This window comes from Neophocaena asiaeorientalis, unplaced genomic scaffold, assembly GCF_003031525.2.
Source record: "Neophocaena asiaeorientalis asiaeorientalis breed wild unplaced genomic scaffold, Neophocaena_asiaeorientalis_V1.1 scaffold418, whole genome shotgun sequence".
Taxonomy (NCBI): Eukaryota; Metazoa; Chordata; class Mammalia; order Artiodactyla; family Phocoenidae; genus Neophocaena; species Neophocaena asiaeorientalis.
Genome location: NW_020175731.1, coordinates 738141 through 756633, shown reverse-complemented (window position 1 = coordinate 756633; position 18493 = coordinate 738141). Strand labels below are relative to the sequence as shown.

At 40.4% G+C, this 18493-nt stretch overlaps 1 protein-coding gene across 2 annotated transcripts in view; it reads right to left on the bottom strand.

Moving 5' to 3' along the window:
- Positions 1-15178: 15178 nt before the first annotated feature.
- The window catches only part of PRDM4 (PR/SET domain 4), a 23090-nt gene continuing 19775 nt past the window's right edge, over positions 15179-18493 (bottom strand). Inside the window, exon 12 of one of the 2 annotated variants that reach the window (XM_024732187.1) lies at positions 15179-15765. In XM_024732187.1, the coding sequence (XP_024587955.1) occupies positions 15453-15765 (313 nt within the window). In that variant the 3' untranslated portion in view covers positions 15179-15452. The remainder of the gene's footprint in view (positions 15766-18493) is intronic. The other variant, XM_024732188.1, reaches the window with a different exon arrangement.

Sequence of the window (18493 nt, the reverse complement as noted above, 5' to 3'; positions counted from 1 at the left end):
AATATATCTTTTAATTGCCTCTGTCATAGCCGAAGTATATCACTTCTACCAAATGTTCTATTTCTCCTAACACAACTTCCTCTCCTCCTTTGTTACATGAGTTAAATATAACAAAAAGAAATGCTATGACTATATTAAAAGCAAAGTAGTGACTCATAAGTATGGTTTCCTAGAACTCTGTGGTAGGTTAATTGGGAGTACTCTCTGAAACAAGACCTGTAAGGAAAGAGGGATGCAGAATTATGTGCAGGGATAAGCTGAACTGATAGGAACTTTCCACAGATGTCCCATTCAGATCTCTAACCCTAAAGCTGAGATGACCCTCCACAGAAGTCCTAAACTGAGGCACTGTCACTGAGCCTTTACCCGTACACCAACCAGTCATTTGGTTTAGATTGCGTGCAGGAATGAGCAGGCACTGTCTCCCTGGGCAAGGCAACTGCCATAAGCTGAGAGCCATCTCCAGAGAAGAATTCAGCTGTGAGCAGTCATAGGCCAGCACCTCTGGAAAGAGCTTGTTACTTGTGAAAGGGATTCTGGGTGGTTCATCCCAGCATCCACTACACAGTTCAACATCTATTTCCACAAATGCCAGACTAAGAAATACAGATCATAGAAAATGATCTACATCCACTACACAGTTCAACATCTATTTCCACAAATGCCAGACTAAGAAATACAGATCATAGAAAATCCCAAGGAACTAAGTCATTGAAATACTGCAGCAACAGCCAGGAGAAAACAAAAAGAAAGTTGTACCCAATTTGGGGACTATTTTTTTTTCTCGAGGAACATGTGCGAATTACAGAAAGGTAGCTAAAGGCCTGAAAAGCCAAGCATAGATTTTTTTTTTTTTCTTTATTAACAGTGAAGTGCTAGTGGGAAACAACTGGTATTGAGAGGCATCAAGTAGGTAGGTGGAGCCTGAATAACCTCCCAAGGCTTTGAGTTGATCTAGAAGTAATGACTAACCAGGAACTGTTCCTCCCACAAACAGATTGAAGGCCAGTTTTGAATCTGAATTATAATTCATTAATGTAATCCAGGATTGCTAATACCCTTAACCTGCCTACCAAAATGACAAATCATTTGGAAGATAGCATCATATGGGACCACACATTTTTATTATAGTTTGATATGTAATAATCAGGGCATAAAAATAACCAGGTACAGGAGGAAACAAAACATAATTGAAAACTGGAAAAAAAAAAGACAAGAGAAAGAAACACACAAGAGATCCAAATAAAGGAGTTATTGGAAACAGATTTTGCAATAACTATCTTTAATATGGTCAAGGAAACTTAAAAATGGAGAATCTTGGCCAAGAACTAGAAATTATATTTAAAATATAGAACCTAGAACTGAAAGACATAATAATAGAAATGACAAACTCCATAAATGGCCTTAACAACAGATTAGATGTAACTGAAAAGAGATTCTCTAGAAGTAGAGGAGAAAAAGGAGAAAAATGGGACAGAAGCAATATATGCAAAATTATTGGCTACAAGTTTTCCAAGAATAATGACACCAAATTAATGATTTATCAACAGACAGATTTGAAGGCACCAGTAACCCCATGCAGAATATACCCAAAAAAACCGTATCTAAGCACATTATGGTAAAGTGCTGAAAACTATAGCAAAGGCTAAGGCACAACCATAGTGAGGCAGGGAGGAGAATTTAAAGGAGCAACAACTCACCTTACAGATGAATTCGTAACAAAAATAATGGAAGCTGGAGGATAATAGAAGTCCAGGTACTGAAAGTAAATAGCAGCCATATTTGAATTCTACACCTAGCAAAATGATTCTTCAAGAACAAAAGTGAAAGTTATTTTCAAATAAAAAACCCAGAGAACTTCCTGTCAGGAGGCCCACACTAGAATAAATGAAGAGGCAAATATTAAAATACACAAAAGATAAATAATTCTGTGACAAAGAGAAATTGAATCTAAATGAAAGTGCCTGGAAAGTATTGGTCAACACGTTTTTATTATAATTTTTGATATGAATAAGGGCATAAAAATAATCAGATAAACAAAAAAACATAATTGAAAACAAAAAAACATCTGCTGAAAGAAGATAGTAGCCAAACTTGAATTCTATACCTAGCAAAAATGTCCTTCAAGAACCGTAAGGTGTTTCCTGATCACTATAACCTAAAATGGGGGTTGGTGAGTTTTCCAAAAAATAGCCAGATAGTAAACATTCTGGATAGTTAGCTAGCTGCGTGTCACAACACTCAACTCAGTTGTAGCACAAAAGTAGCCATAGACAATACATAAATGGACATTAAAAAGTGAGAGAGAAAAAAAAAAAAAGTGAGAGAGATAAAAGGGAGACTGTTCTTTCATTTTCAAATACTGAATGCCTATTCTGTATCTAGTGCCGTTCAGGCATGGGGAGATTCAGTGTGAATAAGAAAAGTCTTTGCTTTCCACCTAATGGGACAATTCTAATTACAGATTTTCTTCCTATTAAAAGTGAATTTTAGCAAGCAGTAAAAATTAGTTTGATTTATGAGAACCAATCCTAACTTGATAAAATAAAAGAGCTATCAGTTCATGAACCATTAATATTTCCTGTTTAATTCATGAATATGACTTCAATCATTTCAGTGTGAATCCTGCAGAATATCACTCCAAGTCAGACACTGGTATAAAGGTACAGCAACTTGGGTTCACCAAAATCTCTCTAGAAAGGACAACAGGTTGAAGGACGGAGTAACTATTTTGGTCTTCTTTGTTTTGATTTGGCTTTTAATTCAATATCAAAACCAGCCCCAGACTAGTGACAGCTAGAGGCAGACTTCTAATAGGTTTAAACTCAATAGTTAATTTTCTCTCAAATTTTGTATTCTCCTGTAAAGAATAGCTATAAAAAAATGCATCTTTCCTGGACTTCTCAGGAAAAGTTAGGTATAAAAAGTAAAGAGGGCTTCCCTGGTGCAGCGGTTAAGAATCCACCTGCCAATGCAGGGGACACAGGTTCGAGCCCTGGTCTGGGAAGATCCCACATGCCGCGCAGCAACTAAGCCCGCGAGCCACAACTACGGAGCCTGCGAGCCACAACTACTGAGCCCACATGCCACAACTACTGAAGCCCATGCACCTAAAGCCGGTGCTCCACAACTAGAGAAGCCACCGCAATGAGAAGCCCCTCAAGGAAGAGCAGCCCCCACTCACCACAACTAGAGAAAGCCCACGTGGAGCAACGACCCAACGCAGCCAAAAAAAAAAAAAAAAAGAAATTTCACTGTTTTATATAGACATATGGCACTGCCTAAATATATATATAACTCATTATTATACATATTAATATAAGATTTCATATTTAACACGTTTTTGACTGGAGATGTATTACAGCCACAAGCATTAGCTTCTGCAAAAATTTGTTAATACTTATAAAAATTTTAAATGGTAAAATAAGGGTGACATTCGTATTTCCAACTTGGAAAGTACTAGGTCTGATGAATGCTAAGCAAGGAGGTGCATTCAGAGCCAAGAGAATGTGCCTCTGAAGCTATTCCTTAGAGTAGATCTGGACACCTGGGATCAAAGAACTGGCCTAGGCTTGCAGTTGCTGCCAAAAGCCAGCACAGGCAGTGGGTGAGACATCTGAGCAGACAGGCAACAGAGGCAGTCAAACCCAGGAGACTGGGGAACATGGGGATTCAAATACAAGTCAGGATTGTAGATTTAAAAGGAAGCTCAACTGTGCCATGTGGACTGAGAAAAAAATTCCAATTGTTTCCTACCATAGGGATATACCACTCTTAAGTGTGGATAGATCTAAGCCCAAAGATTAGTGGCCTAGAGAGAGTGCCTATCTGGAATGGAAAGTGGGAAAACGAGATGTAGCATTATTTTCATCATTGGTGGTTTGTTGGTGATTGGTGTTTTCATTAGGTAGTACGTGGAAATACTATGGGGTTGATCCTGTCTGTCAAAGTGAAAAATCAATACTAACTTAAAAAAACCTAGATATAGGTAGGCTCCAGCTAATTATATATCAGAATTCAAATTCACTGAGACCAATTATTTTAAAAGCAGAATCAACTTATTTTGCTGGGGGGACACATTACACAGGAGTAATGATCAGGCCTTAACTGTTCAGGACAACCCCAACTGTACGTTGTAAAGTTCATTACATCTTAAAGCTCATGTTATAAACATGACATCTTAAAGGTAGTACATACTTTTTTTTTCCTGGTCTTTTCAAGACAAGTAAAGTAAAACAAAAAAACATAACGTCAGAGCAAACATCCAGAATGTGGGTTCAAAAATAACTCTATGTTTCCATTTCTAACTATGACAAATTAGTTTGTTATGCTCTTCCACTGAAAACAAGAAAGGCTGAACAGAATGCATGCAACATCTATTTGAAGTCATTGGAGAGTTCCTAAGGCACCCGAGACTTGAGGGGCAAAGATCCTGGGAAAAGAGACCTGTAGAGAAGCAACCTAGGCTGGTTTTCTTCTCAGGCATTTACTAATTTTTATGTTGTATGAGGTGAGAAACTAAAAGGGGAAAAAAATGTAGGTGAAAAGTACAGCAGAGCATTCAGCAGTCTCACAATGCTAAAAAAAAAAAAAACAAAAATTGAACTTAAGGACCTCAAGGAGGGAGGTTTCCAAACACTTAAGGCTCTTATTGTGACCCCTAGACTAGAAGTTGAGGTGAACCAGACACAGAGCCAGCTTTATAAAATCAGAAGCCCAGCCTCGAATAAGATCAGTTCTTGACTGGATTGAGATGTTCCTGCTCTAGTTGTTTGCTAGAGAATATGGTGAATCCTCTCTGGAAGAGGATAATTTCATCCACAGCTTCCAGTTTTTCATATACAATCTCTAGCATCCCATCAAAAATTACCAAGCATAGGGACTTCCTGGCGGTCCAGTGGTTAAGTCTCCGCGCTTCCACTGCAGGGGGCACAGGTTTGATCCCTGGTTGGGGAACTAACATCCCGCATGCCGCTCAGCGTGGCCAAAAAAAAAGTTAACAAGCATACTAGGAAATAGGACCAAAAGAGAAATGGACCTGAAAGGAATTCACACAATTGACTTCTACTGGACATGGACTTCGAAACAGCCAAGATTGATACATCCAAGAAAAGAGAAAACAAGATTGACTGTGTCACCAGAAAACTGAAATCTGTAAAGAATTAAATGAGAATTCTAGAACTGATATATTAAATAGGGAATTTTATGTATGGGATTAATGAAAATTAGACACAGGTGAGGAAGGATTAGTGAACTTGAGGGTAGGTCAACAGTAAATATCCAGGCTAAGTACAAAGAGAAAAAAGTATTTTTAAAAAATCATAAGATACATATTGGACATGGTACAAAAGTCTAAACTACATGTAATTGGAATCTGAGAATGGAATGAGAGAGAGTGATATTCAAAGAGATTATAGCTGAGAATTTTTCCCAAACTGATGAAAGGCATCAAGCCAATAAACACTTGTGGAAAAATGCTCAACATCACTGGCCAGAAGGGAAATACAAAATAAAAACACAGTAAGATACCTCTTCATACCCACTAGAAAGGCTATAATTAAAAATACAAGTGTTGGTGAGGATATGGAGAAGCTGAAACCTTTATATATAACTAGTAGGAATGTAAAGTGATGCAGCCACTTTGGGAAACAGTTTGGCAGTTTCTTAAAAAGTTAAACATAAATTTACCATGCAAACCTCCTAGGTATATACACAAGAGAAATAAAAATATATCCACACAAAGACTTGTACGCAAATGTTCAGCAGCATTATTCATAATAGCCAAAAAGTGGAAATAATCCAAATGTCTATCAACCGGTGAATGAACAGACAAGATGTGGTATATCCATACAACAGAATTCTGCAATAAACAAGAATGAACTACTGACACATGCTGCAACACGAGTGGGCCTTTAAAACACACTAAATGAAAGAAGCCAGACACAAGGGGTCGACCACATATTGTATGAATTGCATTTACATTATCAGAAAAGGCAAATCTATAGAGTCAGTGGAATAATAATTTCCTGGGACTAGGGGTGAGAATGGGAATGAGTGCAAATGGACACAATGGATCTTTCTGGGGTGATGGAAATATTTTAAAATGGGATTGTGGCAATGGTTGCACACCTCTGAACATACTAGAAACCATTAAATTGTACATTTTAAATGGATGTATTTTATGGTGAGTAAATTACCCTCAATAAAGCTGTTTTGTAAAAAGATAAAATAAAGACATTTTAAGACAGAATGTCTTAAAACTGGGAAAATTCATTATCTTTAGACCTACATTAAACTTAAAAATGAAAAATGATCTCAGATGGGAACATGGAAATGCAGGAAAGAATAATGATCAATACAGGTAAGTTTAAATAAATATTATTTTGTAAAACAATAATAATCATCTTGTGTAGAATGTAAGATGTCTGTAAAATTAACATGCCTGACAACAATGTAAGAGGCTGGAAAGAGACAAATAGAGTCAGGTATTCTACAATACCAACATTCTTTTAAAAGCAATAAAAGTACTAATTGATATTACACTCTAATAAGTTAAAGATGCATGTTGTAATTTCTAGGCTAACTACTAAGAGAATAAAGAACATACAGAGCCAAAAGGGGGGAGGAGGAAGGAACAATAAATACTTGATTAATCCAAAAGGAGAGAAAAAGGAATACAGAATGGAATAAATAGAAAACAAATTGTAAGATGGAAGATTTAAACCCAAATATATCCATAAGTATAATATATATAAATGATCTAAGTAATTAAGGGCAGATTATCCAAATATGTAAAAAAAACATAACTGTATGCCGCTCACAAGAGCCACACTTAAGCATAAGGATACAGAAAAGTCCAAAGTCCTCAAAGAGGGGAAAATACACACTAGGCAAATATCAAGATTAATGTGATGCAGCTATTTTAATATCAAAGTAGACTTCAAGGAACGACATTATAAAAGCAGTGTCCTTTTTACAACGATAAAAGGATCACTCCAACACAAAAATACATTTCTAAATTTTTAAACATCCAGAAACAGAGCCCCAAAATACATAAAGCAGAAAGGACGACTAAAAGGAGAAACAGACAAATCTACAGAGTGAAGATGTTTAATATACCTTTCTCAGTAACTGATACAACAAGCAGACAAAAAATTCAGTATGAGGCCTAGTTAACATGATTATCGAGTTGACTTGTTATTCATAGAACACTGTACCCAAGCAAAGCAGTACATACATTCTTTTCATATGGAACATTTTCCAAAATTGACCATATGCAGGGCCCTGAAGCAAGGTTCAACAAATTTTAAAGAACTGAAATTATTCAGTGTGTTCTCTGATCATAATGGAATGAAGCTAGAAATCAATTAGAAAAGATCAACTAGAAAATTCCTGAAAATTTGGAAATTAAGCCATTCATTTATAAATGATCCATGGGTCAAAGGAGAAAGCACAACAGAAATTAGAAAGTATTTTTAACAATGAAAAACAATGAAAGTCTAACATAAAAATATAGGATGTAACTAAAGCTATATTGAGAAGATGATTTATAGCCTTAAAAGCATATTAGAAAAGAAATAAAATCAGTTATTCAAGCAGCCATCTTAAGAAGAAAAGAATAGCAATTTAAACCTGAAAATGTGGACAGAAGGAAGTAAGAGTAGAAAGTAATGCCAGAGAGACAGACATACAATACAGAAAATCATCAAAGCAAAAAACTGGTTCTTTAGAATACTAAGAAAGCTGATAAACCCAGGAGCAATACTGATAACAAAAGACACACACAAGTTATCAACACCAGGAATAAAAAAGGGAACATTGTTACAGATCCTAGAGACAAATAATTAATAAGATATGAACTTTATGTGACTAAATTTACACATGTATTTAAGATGGAAAACTTCCTAGAAAAACATAACTTACCAGAACTGATATAAGAAAAAATAGAAAATATGAATACTGAAACACACTATTCATATCAAACTGCCTGATAGACACATAAGCTACGTCAGAGAACCATGGAGTTATCCCTGACTGCCCTGAAAGAATATCTTCCCTCTTGTAGCCGTAAGGCTGACACAGGGATAAACCAGAAGCAGTCTGATCCTGCAGGTTACTGACTTACAACACGGGTTGAATTCATAGCTTCAGCAGATTTCTTAAGTGAAAATTAAAGTATTTGGGGGTAAAAGTACAAAACTGAAAAGTAGAATGGTAATATTTGAGAGGATTCTAATAACTCCAATCACCTCCAAACCCCAAAGATTTCCCTAGTCAACAGAAGCAGCTCCTCCTCCACTAATGAGAATGGCTTTGACTTTCTTGAATACCCTGTAATGACCACACCAAAATAAAATTCCAATTCCCCTCATTTACCAGTCCTACTACCTCCTACTGCCTCTAACCTATCACTAAGACAAACCCTCAAATTCTGTATAATTCCAAAGACAAACCTTGGAAAAGAAAGCTTATATATTAACAGAATTACAAGAATTTCCTAACTCTTGAGGAATATGTGTCCAAAGGATTCTGAGGATGCAGGACCGGGAAGGAGAAACATAATTTAGATGAAACTGAATTTATTGTTTTGGGCACATTTCAATTCAAGTGGTCACAGGTGATGATCTAACTCACGTCCCAACCATGGGGGCCAGGTACAATTTTGTACCCCATCCTCTAACAGTAGCTGGATCCTCAGTGCCTTGAAACCCAGCAAGGTCAGACAACTAATGCAAGATCCCATTTCCTTGTGGATCTATTTCCTGTAATATTTCTGGATACCAATTACTTGATCAGCATTCTTATTTTCAGAAAACAGATCCCCTCAAGCTAGTTTAGGCAAAAAGAATTTATTATGCAGTATAGATAGCTCATAGAATCACTGAAAAGGTTTCAAATGGAGTCCAGGCTGAATTCTAGGAACGACTCCCAATCCCATAGCACAGAAGTGAGCTTGCAAGGCACAGTGCTGCTCCTACAATCAGGAAGCGACCTGCCACACCAGAAGGCCTCCATCCACACAGCCACCAGCTCCAAAGCCACATCAGCCTTGGTAAGATCCAAGCCTGCATATTAAATGGACGCCTCAGGCCCTGCTTCTGTCCCCACATAACTCACTTCCGAATCAAAGTCTCACACAAGTGCATCTGATCAGAGAAACTGTGGTTTTGTTTGGAATCTTAGCTCTAAAGGAGTCTGGGAAGCAGGCATCCTTTTTCATAACAACGTATTGCTCAGTATGAATGTGCCATAATTCATTCAACATTTCCTTTCTGGAAGACACTTAGGCTTCTTCTGTCTCCACTGTTAAAAACTCTGATGTATACCTTCATCCTAACTACACACCTGTAAGAAAGGACTATGATCCTGAATATATATATATATATTTTTTGCATGTGTGTATGCTTCTGGGCTTGAGATTGAATTTCCTGGTCATAAGCCATTGTTTTTTCATCTCCCTCCCCTACACTTTATCTCCCTCCTCTACCCCTCTCAAAGTCTAACATGTTCCTTTCCCAAAGAGAACAAATATATACTGAATGAATGGGTCATCCTGCTTTTCTTTGGCCTCAAAATACTACTTGCATTTGGGAATTTCAGATGCAAAATAGCCTGGCTCACTTTCTTTTTGCTACAGCATATCTGGGTCAGGCATCTTGAAAAAGTCCCTAACAGAAAATGATGTCATCTCCCACACTTTTGACTAATTCATTTTTCATAGCTGAGTGCCAGTTGTCTGTAACCAGTTAAGAGCAGTGGCCCATAATGGTGCTCCCTGCTTATGAAAATGCAGTTCACAACCGCAGCACAAATATGCAACTAGTAGAGGTAGCGGTGTGGTACACCCTGAAATGAGGTGTCAGAACAGCAGCACGTGGAGTCACATGGAAGAGAACCCTGGAGGAGAAATGTTTACATACATTTTAAAATGTACTTTTTAAGAAGTGCTCCCAGGCAGTGAAGTTCTGAACATGAAATGTGGAACATCTTTATTTTTCTGAACTTCATTTTCAATAACCATAAAATGGGGGTAAAATCTTTTATAATGCTCTACGAGGATTAAACAAATGTTAAACTAAAATATACTACTGCTGTTACAAACGATATCTGCAAATAAATGTGTCACAGATGTCCTAGAACATGTTAGCTAAGAAGGGCTGGAAGTTGTCTACTGACCAGTGATAGATCAGTCAAGAAGTAAATTTTCCCAAAGTTAGTACCCTTCTCCCTAAGTGATTTTCTCTCCTCATTCTGGCCATTAACAGATCTTGATGTTTGTCCTACCCCAAAGCCCAACTCTAGCCTGTGCCTCAGCAAGTAGGCAGCAGCACAAAGTGGGTGGAGGGTGGAGAGGGCTGCTGCAGCAGAGGAGAAAACAAAAACCAAAGCATGCTTTCCACGAGCTCCCTAACTCGTGTATATAAATATGTTTTGTCTAAATAGAATAATTTAAATGTTCTGTGTGACTGCCTTTAAAGACTTGTAGCCTGCCTATATGCCATGGTGAGATCCCAATTTTAGCCAGGCCACTACTGAAGAATCAATAAAGCTTGGTGGGCTAGGCGCAGACTGCACTTAACAGCCATGTAACTGTGTGTCAATTACTTAACCTCTCTTGCACCTCTGTTTCTTCTTTATACTAGGGATCATCACAAGTCTACCATGCAGGTTAAATGTGTTATTTAGAAAACATTTAGAACAATGCCTGCCACAAGTAAACACTACCAATGCAATTAAAAATAATCAAAAAGCAGCTATTGATTTGGTAAACTAGTCATTCTAAAATTTTTAGCCCTGGGACTTCCCTGGTGGTCCAGTGGTTAAGAATTCCGCCTTCCTTGGGGACTTCCCTGGTGCTCCAGTGATTAAGACTTTGCTTTCCAATGCAGGGGACGTGGGTTTGATCCCTGGTCGGGGAACTAAAATCCCACATGCTGCGGGGCAACTAAGCCCGCGTGCTCCAGAGCCCGCGCATCACAACCAGAAAGAAGCCCACATGCCACAACGAAGATCCTGCACGCCCGCAACTAAGACCCAATGCAACCAGATATTTTTAAAAATAAATAAATAAAAATTTTAGCCCTGTTATCTCAAATGTATTGCCCCAGCCTTATTTTACTACACCACAGATCCAGGATTGTTTTATCCACTTTTCCTTACTATTCTTCTCTTAGCATTACATTTTCACTCCTGCTCCTAGATTTTACTACTTCTTGTACCTGTAACACTTGCCATGGTCTGGCTTGCCTTGGGTATAGGTGTCTGCATCTGCATCTTGTGGGGTCTCCAACATTTAAGACGGCTGTGGACTGCTTCAGGATCACCTGGGGAGCCCAGGAGGCTCATCAGTAGGCCTGGGGCTGACCTGGACACCTGACTTTTCTCATTTCCTCAGGTGATCCAGCTGTGCATTCAGATCTCTGCAAAATTTTGAGTTTCCAGAGGACAAGGGCATAAGTTCTAACCATTTTTCTGTTCCTTTACAATGCCTTAATTTGTGCCAGCACTCAATAAGTGTTTCGGGGTTTTTTTGGTTTTGTTTTTTGTTTTTGCCAATATATGGTTTTTGAAAGAAAGTTGTCCTTATCTGAGGATGACATAGGCCTGGGGGCTTCATGACTGTCAAGTGCGTATATGCAAGAAAAGCAAAGGAACAAAAACATAGCTGAGGAGCAATTCTATCCTTTCAGCAGTCCAGAAATCTGCCAGTGGCAAAACACACCACTACAGATTGTTACTGCCATTATGTTGTTCACGATTTGTAAAACTGAGGTTAAACTGTAATCACTACTCTGGAAGCTGCTCCTCTATGAAGCAATCACCATAAAGATGGTCTATTCGGTTGGACAGTATTTAGTTTGCCAGGGCTGTCACAACAAAGTACCACAGACAGGGGGCGGGGGTGGTGGTGCTTAAACAAGAGAAATTAATTTTCTCACATTTCTGGAGGCCAGAAGTCCAAGGTCAAGGGGTCAGCAGAGTTGTTTCTTCCCAGGCCTCTCTCCTTGGCTTGCAGATAGCAATCTTCTTCCTGCGTCTTCACGTGATCTTCCTCCTGGGTCTCTCTGTTCAAATTTCCTCTTCTATAAGGAGACCAGTCATACAGGATTAAGGTATGCCCTAAGGACCTCATTTTAGCTTAATCACTCCTTTGAAGACCTTATCTCCAAATATACTCACATTCTGAGGTACTGGGGTTAGAATTTCAATACATGAATTTTGAAGGAACACAATTCTGCCCAAAACAGATGATATCATTTATATACCTGAAGTTGTTTTTGAGTGTTTGACTCTAAGATGCAGCTTGGTGATCAGGTAATATAAGTTTACATACTTAATAAGGGGCTGATAGCTCTGGCAACGTTTATGTTCCTCAAGACACACTAGCAAGTGTGAATATAGGTCAATAGGCTGAAAAGGCTGAAGCAGACTAGATCCTGTCACCTCTTTGCCCTCCGACGTACGGAGGGACTCAGCACACATGCAAGATTGAAACTTGCCTTTTAAGGAAGGAAACAGCAAACATACATGTACTGATCTACAAGAAGACTGCAAACTAAAGTTTCTAGGCTTTGGCCTTGAAAACTCAAGTCACGTCAGTTTTACTTGTCTCACTAAAATCTAGGACTTCTTGGGTCATGAATAGCCATATTTTAAGGATAGAAATCTGTGCTAGGATAACCTAAAACTGAAGAATATTAGCCAGTGCTCACTGTATGTTGAGCACTGTGCCAGCCCTTTACATGAATTAACATCAAATAATACTATGAAATGGGACCTCTTAGTAGTAGTCTCTGCTTACAGTTAAGTAAAAAGAGGCACAGAGAGGTTACATAACTTGACTGAGCTTCCAAACCATCGTGCAGCAAAGCCCAGATTGGAGAACGTTCAGCAGGGCTACAGAGCCCACACTCATAATATCCTGCCTCTGAATGTGACCATTTACCCAACAGCAGACTGATCCCAGCAGCAGCAACAGATGAGGGCACCTGCAATGGGCAAGGAAGGCTCAGAGTAAAATCTTGTCAAAGGGGCAGCTACTAATTTACTCATCTTGTGAGAATGACTTATAATGTGTCACTTAAGTCTAAGAGGTAAAAAAAAAAAAAAATGGAAGACACAGTTGTAAAGCAAGCAACAACAGCTACATTTTCACCTAAACTATTTCCCAGAATTCCTCTTTTACTGTTTTACATAAGGTTTATCTATCTTGGGCAGCACTTCAACTAGCACCTGGAAATGAAGAAATTTAACCCAGCGTGATCCAGAGTTAAAGGGAGAAAGGGTGCTTGTAGTTCTAGCACCGATGGTTTCCTGGGAACAGGAGTCGCTGCCACCAGGATGCCTTTACCAGCTCAAAAGGCTGAGATTTGAGTTGCCTCAGTCCCACCAGAGCTCCCTGATGAAGCCTTCATGGCCCAGTGTTGACAGCCACCTCTAACCACCATACCTCACCAACTCCTTCAACTGTAGACCTGTAGTTCTCCAAGGAGACAGCAAAGTAAAGGCACCACCTTAGGAAGGAAGAGGGCAGGGATGAGAGCTGGAAACGCAGGGAGCATAGTTTAATTAAGCACTGTTATGCAGAAGCATGCGAAAATATAATTTCAAAGCTACAGTACTTAGGAAATACTTTCTCCACTTCTGACCTTAAGAAAAACTCAAGTTGTACCTCATTTTCCCTAAAAAGACTCATTCCTCTCCGTCCACAAAATGAGATTACAAGAGGAATCGTATTTTTTAAAAAGTTTTTATTTTAATCCTTCCTAGAGGAATACAGATTTGAATGAAATACATTCATTCCATAAATACATTAGCAGCAAAACCTTCCCACCAAGGTTCTCTCTACTCCAGCCCAGAGGTCGTGCCTTAGAGCAGGAGAGCATGTTCCATCAACCGTCAACTTCACGATGTGTTTGCTTCTTGCTGAAAGCAGGAGATGCATGAGAGACAAGATGAAAAGATCAGATGGGTAGATGAATTAAGCTGGGACCCTGAAAACACACCCACGTGGTGACCATTTAACCTTCTGCACTTCCCAAATCCTTTGGCATCCACCATGCTTAACTGATGAGGTCCTTCATTGTAGACAACTTGGAAGGCCTAATCTTGCAAATGCACCAATATGTCATCTGTCATTCTGAGTTGGCAACATTTTAATGGTGTCTTGATCCTTTTCATAGGGTAAGCCAGATAGGAAGGATCATTCCCTCCTTCCTTCCCTGGGCCAAGGTACCACTTTGCCAGCTGAGTCCACATGTCCTTGTTATTAGGAGACGATGCAGCAGGCATTACTTGGCTTGCTACACCCCCAGATCCCCTTTGTCTGGGTGCTGGAGGCTTCACTGGAGACAGAGACATGTCTAAACCTACAAAGACCTCTAAGGAACAACCACCAGATCTCTTACCCCAGCTTCAATCAAAGCTAGCTTCTTGGACAGTGGCCCAGGCATCTCTCCTTTTCTTCTCTCCATCAGTGCCTACTGCCTGGCTGCTCCCTTTTTTATCTGTCCTCTAGGTACCTGCTGAAATTTTGGGAAGCAAGACCTACCCTGAACTCCCAAGCAGCCAAGAGAGATTAAGGTAGGTGGTGCTTTAAACTTGTCAGCTGCAGGAAAGAGTAACAAGCTTACGTTGTTATATTCCAATCCATTCTGGGATAAGCTTAAGTCACAAGTCTGCATAAAACAAAACACCAGAACCATAATCAGGACGACTGTAAGGCAGGGACCAAGTTTAGAGTGCTACCAAATCAGTGGCTTGGGAGAAAAATGGAATAATGAAAGAATTTAAAATAAATCTGATTTGTTTGGGCAGAGAGCAGCTCTGACTCAGGCATAAATGTATCACCCAATTATGTAAATAAAGAATGGATCTCAGGGCTTCCCTGGTGGCGCAATGGTTGAGAGTCCACTTGCCGATGCAGGGGACACAGGTTCGTGCCCTGGTCCGGGAAGATCCCACATGCCGTGGAGCAGCTGGGCCCATGAGCCATGGCCCCTGAGCCTGCGCATCCAGAACCTGTGCTCCGCAACGGGAGAGGCCACAACAGTGAGAGGCCCGTGTACAGCAAAAATGCCCGTGAGCCATGGCCGCTGAGCCTGCACATCTGGAGCCTGTGCTCCGCAGCGGGAGAGGCCAGAACAGTGAGAGGCCCGGGTACCGCAAAAAAAAAAAAAAAAAAAAAAAAAAAAAAACCTCAAAAGTTTACACTTTCCTCCCCATACGCCACTTAAAAATAGGATACATGCTCTTTTCTCAATCTTTCTTAAAGTGTTTTCATTAGGATACTCTTCTATAAGTGCTTCATCCGTTCCCATTTAGTCTGTTTTGACTGTTGGCTGGAAGGAAATCAGAAATTATTTTATATAAAAAGCACGGTAGTGGGTAACTGGTCATGTGTGTTTTTCCCTTTTGTATTTTCCATCCGAAACAGCTGGCTCCTTTTCCTTTCATTTATGTGTAGACAGAGCCTCGTCCGCGGGATACACAGCACTGCTAACCCGGCAGCCTTCTGCCCCCACAGGGTCCGCGAGCTCCTCCTCCTCCGAGTCGTCTTCCTCCTCCTCCTCCTGCGCTGATGAACTGGACGTGGGCCCTTTGCAGGTTTTCAGGTGTCGGGTGAGATGATATTTGGTTAGATAAGCCTTTGTACATTTTTCACAGACATAATCCCGTTTTCCTTCATGTGAATTGAGATGTTTCTTTAAGTGATTTGTTCTCAGGAACAGCTTATCACACTTGGGGCACTTGATCTGGCGTTCTCTGAGAGGAACACAAGAAAAAAACATTTGATTTGGGGTTACAAATGACAACTGAGGCACACACTTATTCTGCACAACCTCAGACCTTTGTCAGAGAAGCTCTACCCAAGTAGAATCAAACTTTTTTTTTTTAAACAGGAGATGTATCATATAGAAGAGTCATAAAACATTTGTAGTTTAAACACCACAGACTGATTTTGCTTGTTTTAGAACTCTATGTAAATGGGATCGTACTGTATGTATCTCTCTTGTGTTTTGCTTCTTTCACTCAGTATGATGTTTCTGAATTTCAATCAAGTTGCTGTATCAGTAGTTTGCTCCCTTCCACGGCTGTAAGCTACTTACAAATACACCACAACTTATCTGTGGCACTGGCTCTGTTGTTAATGGGTATTCTGGTGGTTTCCAGTTCTTTATCACCACAGGCAAGACTTGCTATGAACATTTCTACACTGGTGTGTGATCTGCATACGCATCAGTTCCTCTAGGGCAGGGGTCCACGGCCTGTTCAGAACCGGGCCGCACAGCAGAGGTGAGCAAGAGAAGCTTCATCGGCCGCTCCCCATGGCTCGCATTACCGCCTGAACCATCCCCGTCCCCCATCTGTGGGAAAACCGTCTTCCATGAAACCTGTCCCTGGTGCCGAAAAGGTTGGGGACCGCTGCTCTATGGCATATACTCAGGAGAGGCATAGCTGGATCAAAGGATATGTACATCTTCAATTTTACTAGATAATGCTACGCTGTTTTCCAACATGGCTGTATTGATATACACATCCATCAACAGCCATTTGTGAGTTCCCGCTGCCCCACATTCTTACCAACTGGAAAACTCAAATTTGAAAACATTTGCCAACTGACCAATACACAATGGTATCTAACTATGGTGTTACGGTAGCCCCTACAACAAAAAATTATCCGGCTAAAGATGTCAGTAGTGTTAAGGGTGGAGTAAATTTGGCCTAGACATTTAGAGCTGAAAAGAAACTTAGGGATCACACAGAGCAGGAATTTTTTAACTCTTTTTTTGAGGAGCTGAACCCTACGTCTTAATGAAAGTCCAATATGTGAAGCAAATAAAAGGGGGTTAAAATCCTTGATGGAGTGTGAGGGTGCAGTGGAAAGTTCTGAAGCCTGGTCTCCTTAGCATTTCTACCACCTTCTCCCAGCAGGACGTGGCAGAGAAGAATTCTGTGGAGCTACAGGACAGGGAAAACTCAGTCCCTGCCTTCATGGAGCTTACATTCTAGTGGAGGACTCACACCATAAACAAATTAAAAATATATAATGTGATATCAGATAGTAATAAATACTATTAAAAAAAATGAAGCCAGGTAAGAGTGACAGAGTCCTGTTTTAGATGAGATAATCAAGGAAGGCCATTCTGAGGAAATGACAAACTTAAGCAGAAACCTGAATGAAGTGAGGGAGGAAGACAGGGAGACATCCAGAGGGAGAAGTTTCTAGGCAGAGGCAGAACAGTGCGAAGGCCCTGAGACTGTGTTCAGTATGCTGAAGTAGTAGCAAGGGGAGGCCCAATGTGGGTAAAATAGAACAGTATGAGAAAAGCAATAAAAGATGGAGTGGGACACGTAGTCAAGTACCACTACCACATCATGAAGGGACTCCAGTCAATGAAGAGTCACGACTGGGGATGTGCACTATCTGGCTTGTTTTAAACATGTCACTCTGGCCACTGTGGACGAGTACAGCGTGTGTGTGGCACCTGTGTGTATATCTGTGTTGGGGAGTGGGTGAGGAGAGAGAAGAGCAGCAGGGAAGTCAGCTGGGACACTACTGAAGTTGCCCATAAAAAAGATGCTGGTGGTCTCAACCAGGCAAGAGCTGAATGAAGGAAAGAATGGAAGACTGAGTTGAGGATGACTCCAAGGTGTTTGGTTTGAGCCACTGGGATGAATGGTGGCATCATTTTCTGAGCCAGTGAACACTGGGGAAAATCAAGTTTGTTGGGTTAATACGAAGAGTTGAGGTTTGAACTTATCAGGTTTGAGCTGCCTAGCAGACATCCAGAACTCAGAGATGCTGAGTGAATGGTTAGTTATATAAGGCTGGGGATATAGATCACAAAGCCACGGGACTAAGATAACGACCTAGAGAATAAGCGCCCCACTCGTACTCTCAAGTTCCTTTCTTAGAGGAAGGGCAAAGTCCCATGCCTTATACTCCCAGGGGAACACTGGGAGAGGAACAACTCCTACATTTGGCTTTAGGGGCTATAGTTCTTTACTAAGCAGATAAATAGAATGAATTCCAATACTAACATATGCATTTTGAAATGCCTAAAAGTAAGGATACAAACAACTGAAAATTTTACCAATGATCTCTACAGGAAGTCTCATTCAAAAATATTGGTTGGGGGGGCTTCCCTGGTGGCACAGTGGTTGAGAGTCCACCTGCCGATGCAGGGGACACGGGTTCGTGCCCCGGTCCAGGAGGATTCCACATGCCGCGGAGCAGCTGGGCCCGTGAGCCATGGCCACTGAGCCTGTGCATCCGGAGCCTGTGCTCCACAACGGGAGAGGCCACAACAGTGAGAGGTCTGCGTACCGCAAAAAAAAAAAAAAATCGGTTGGGGAATTCTCCAGCAGTCCAGTGGTTAGGACGTTCACTGACGAGGGCCTGGGTTCAATCCCTGGTTGGGGAACTAAGATCCTGCAAGCCGTGTGGTGCAGCCAAAATATATGTGTGTGTGTGTGTGTGTGTGTGTGT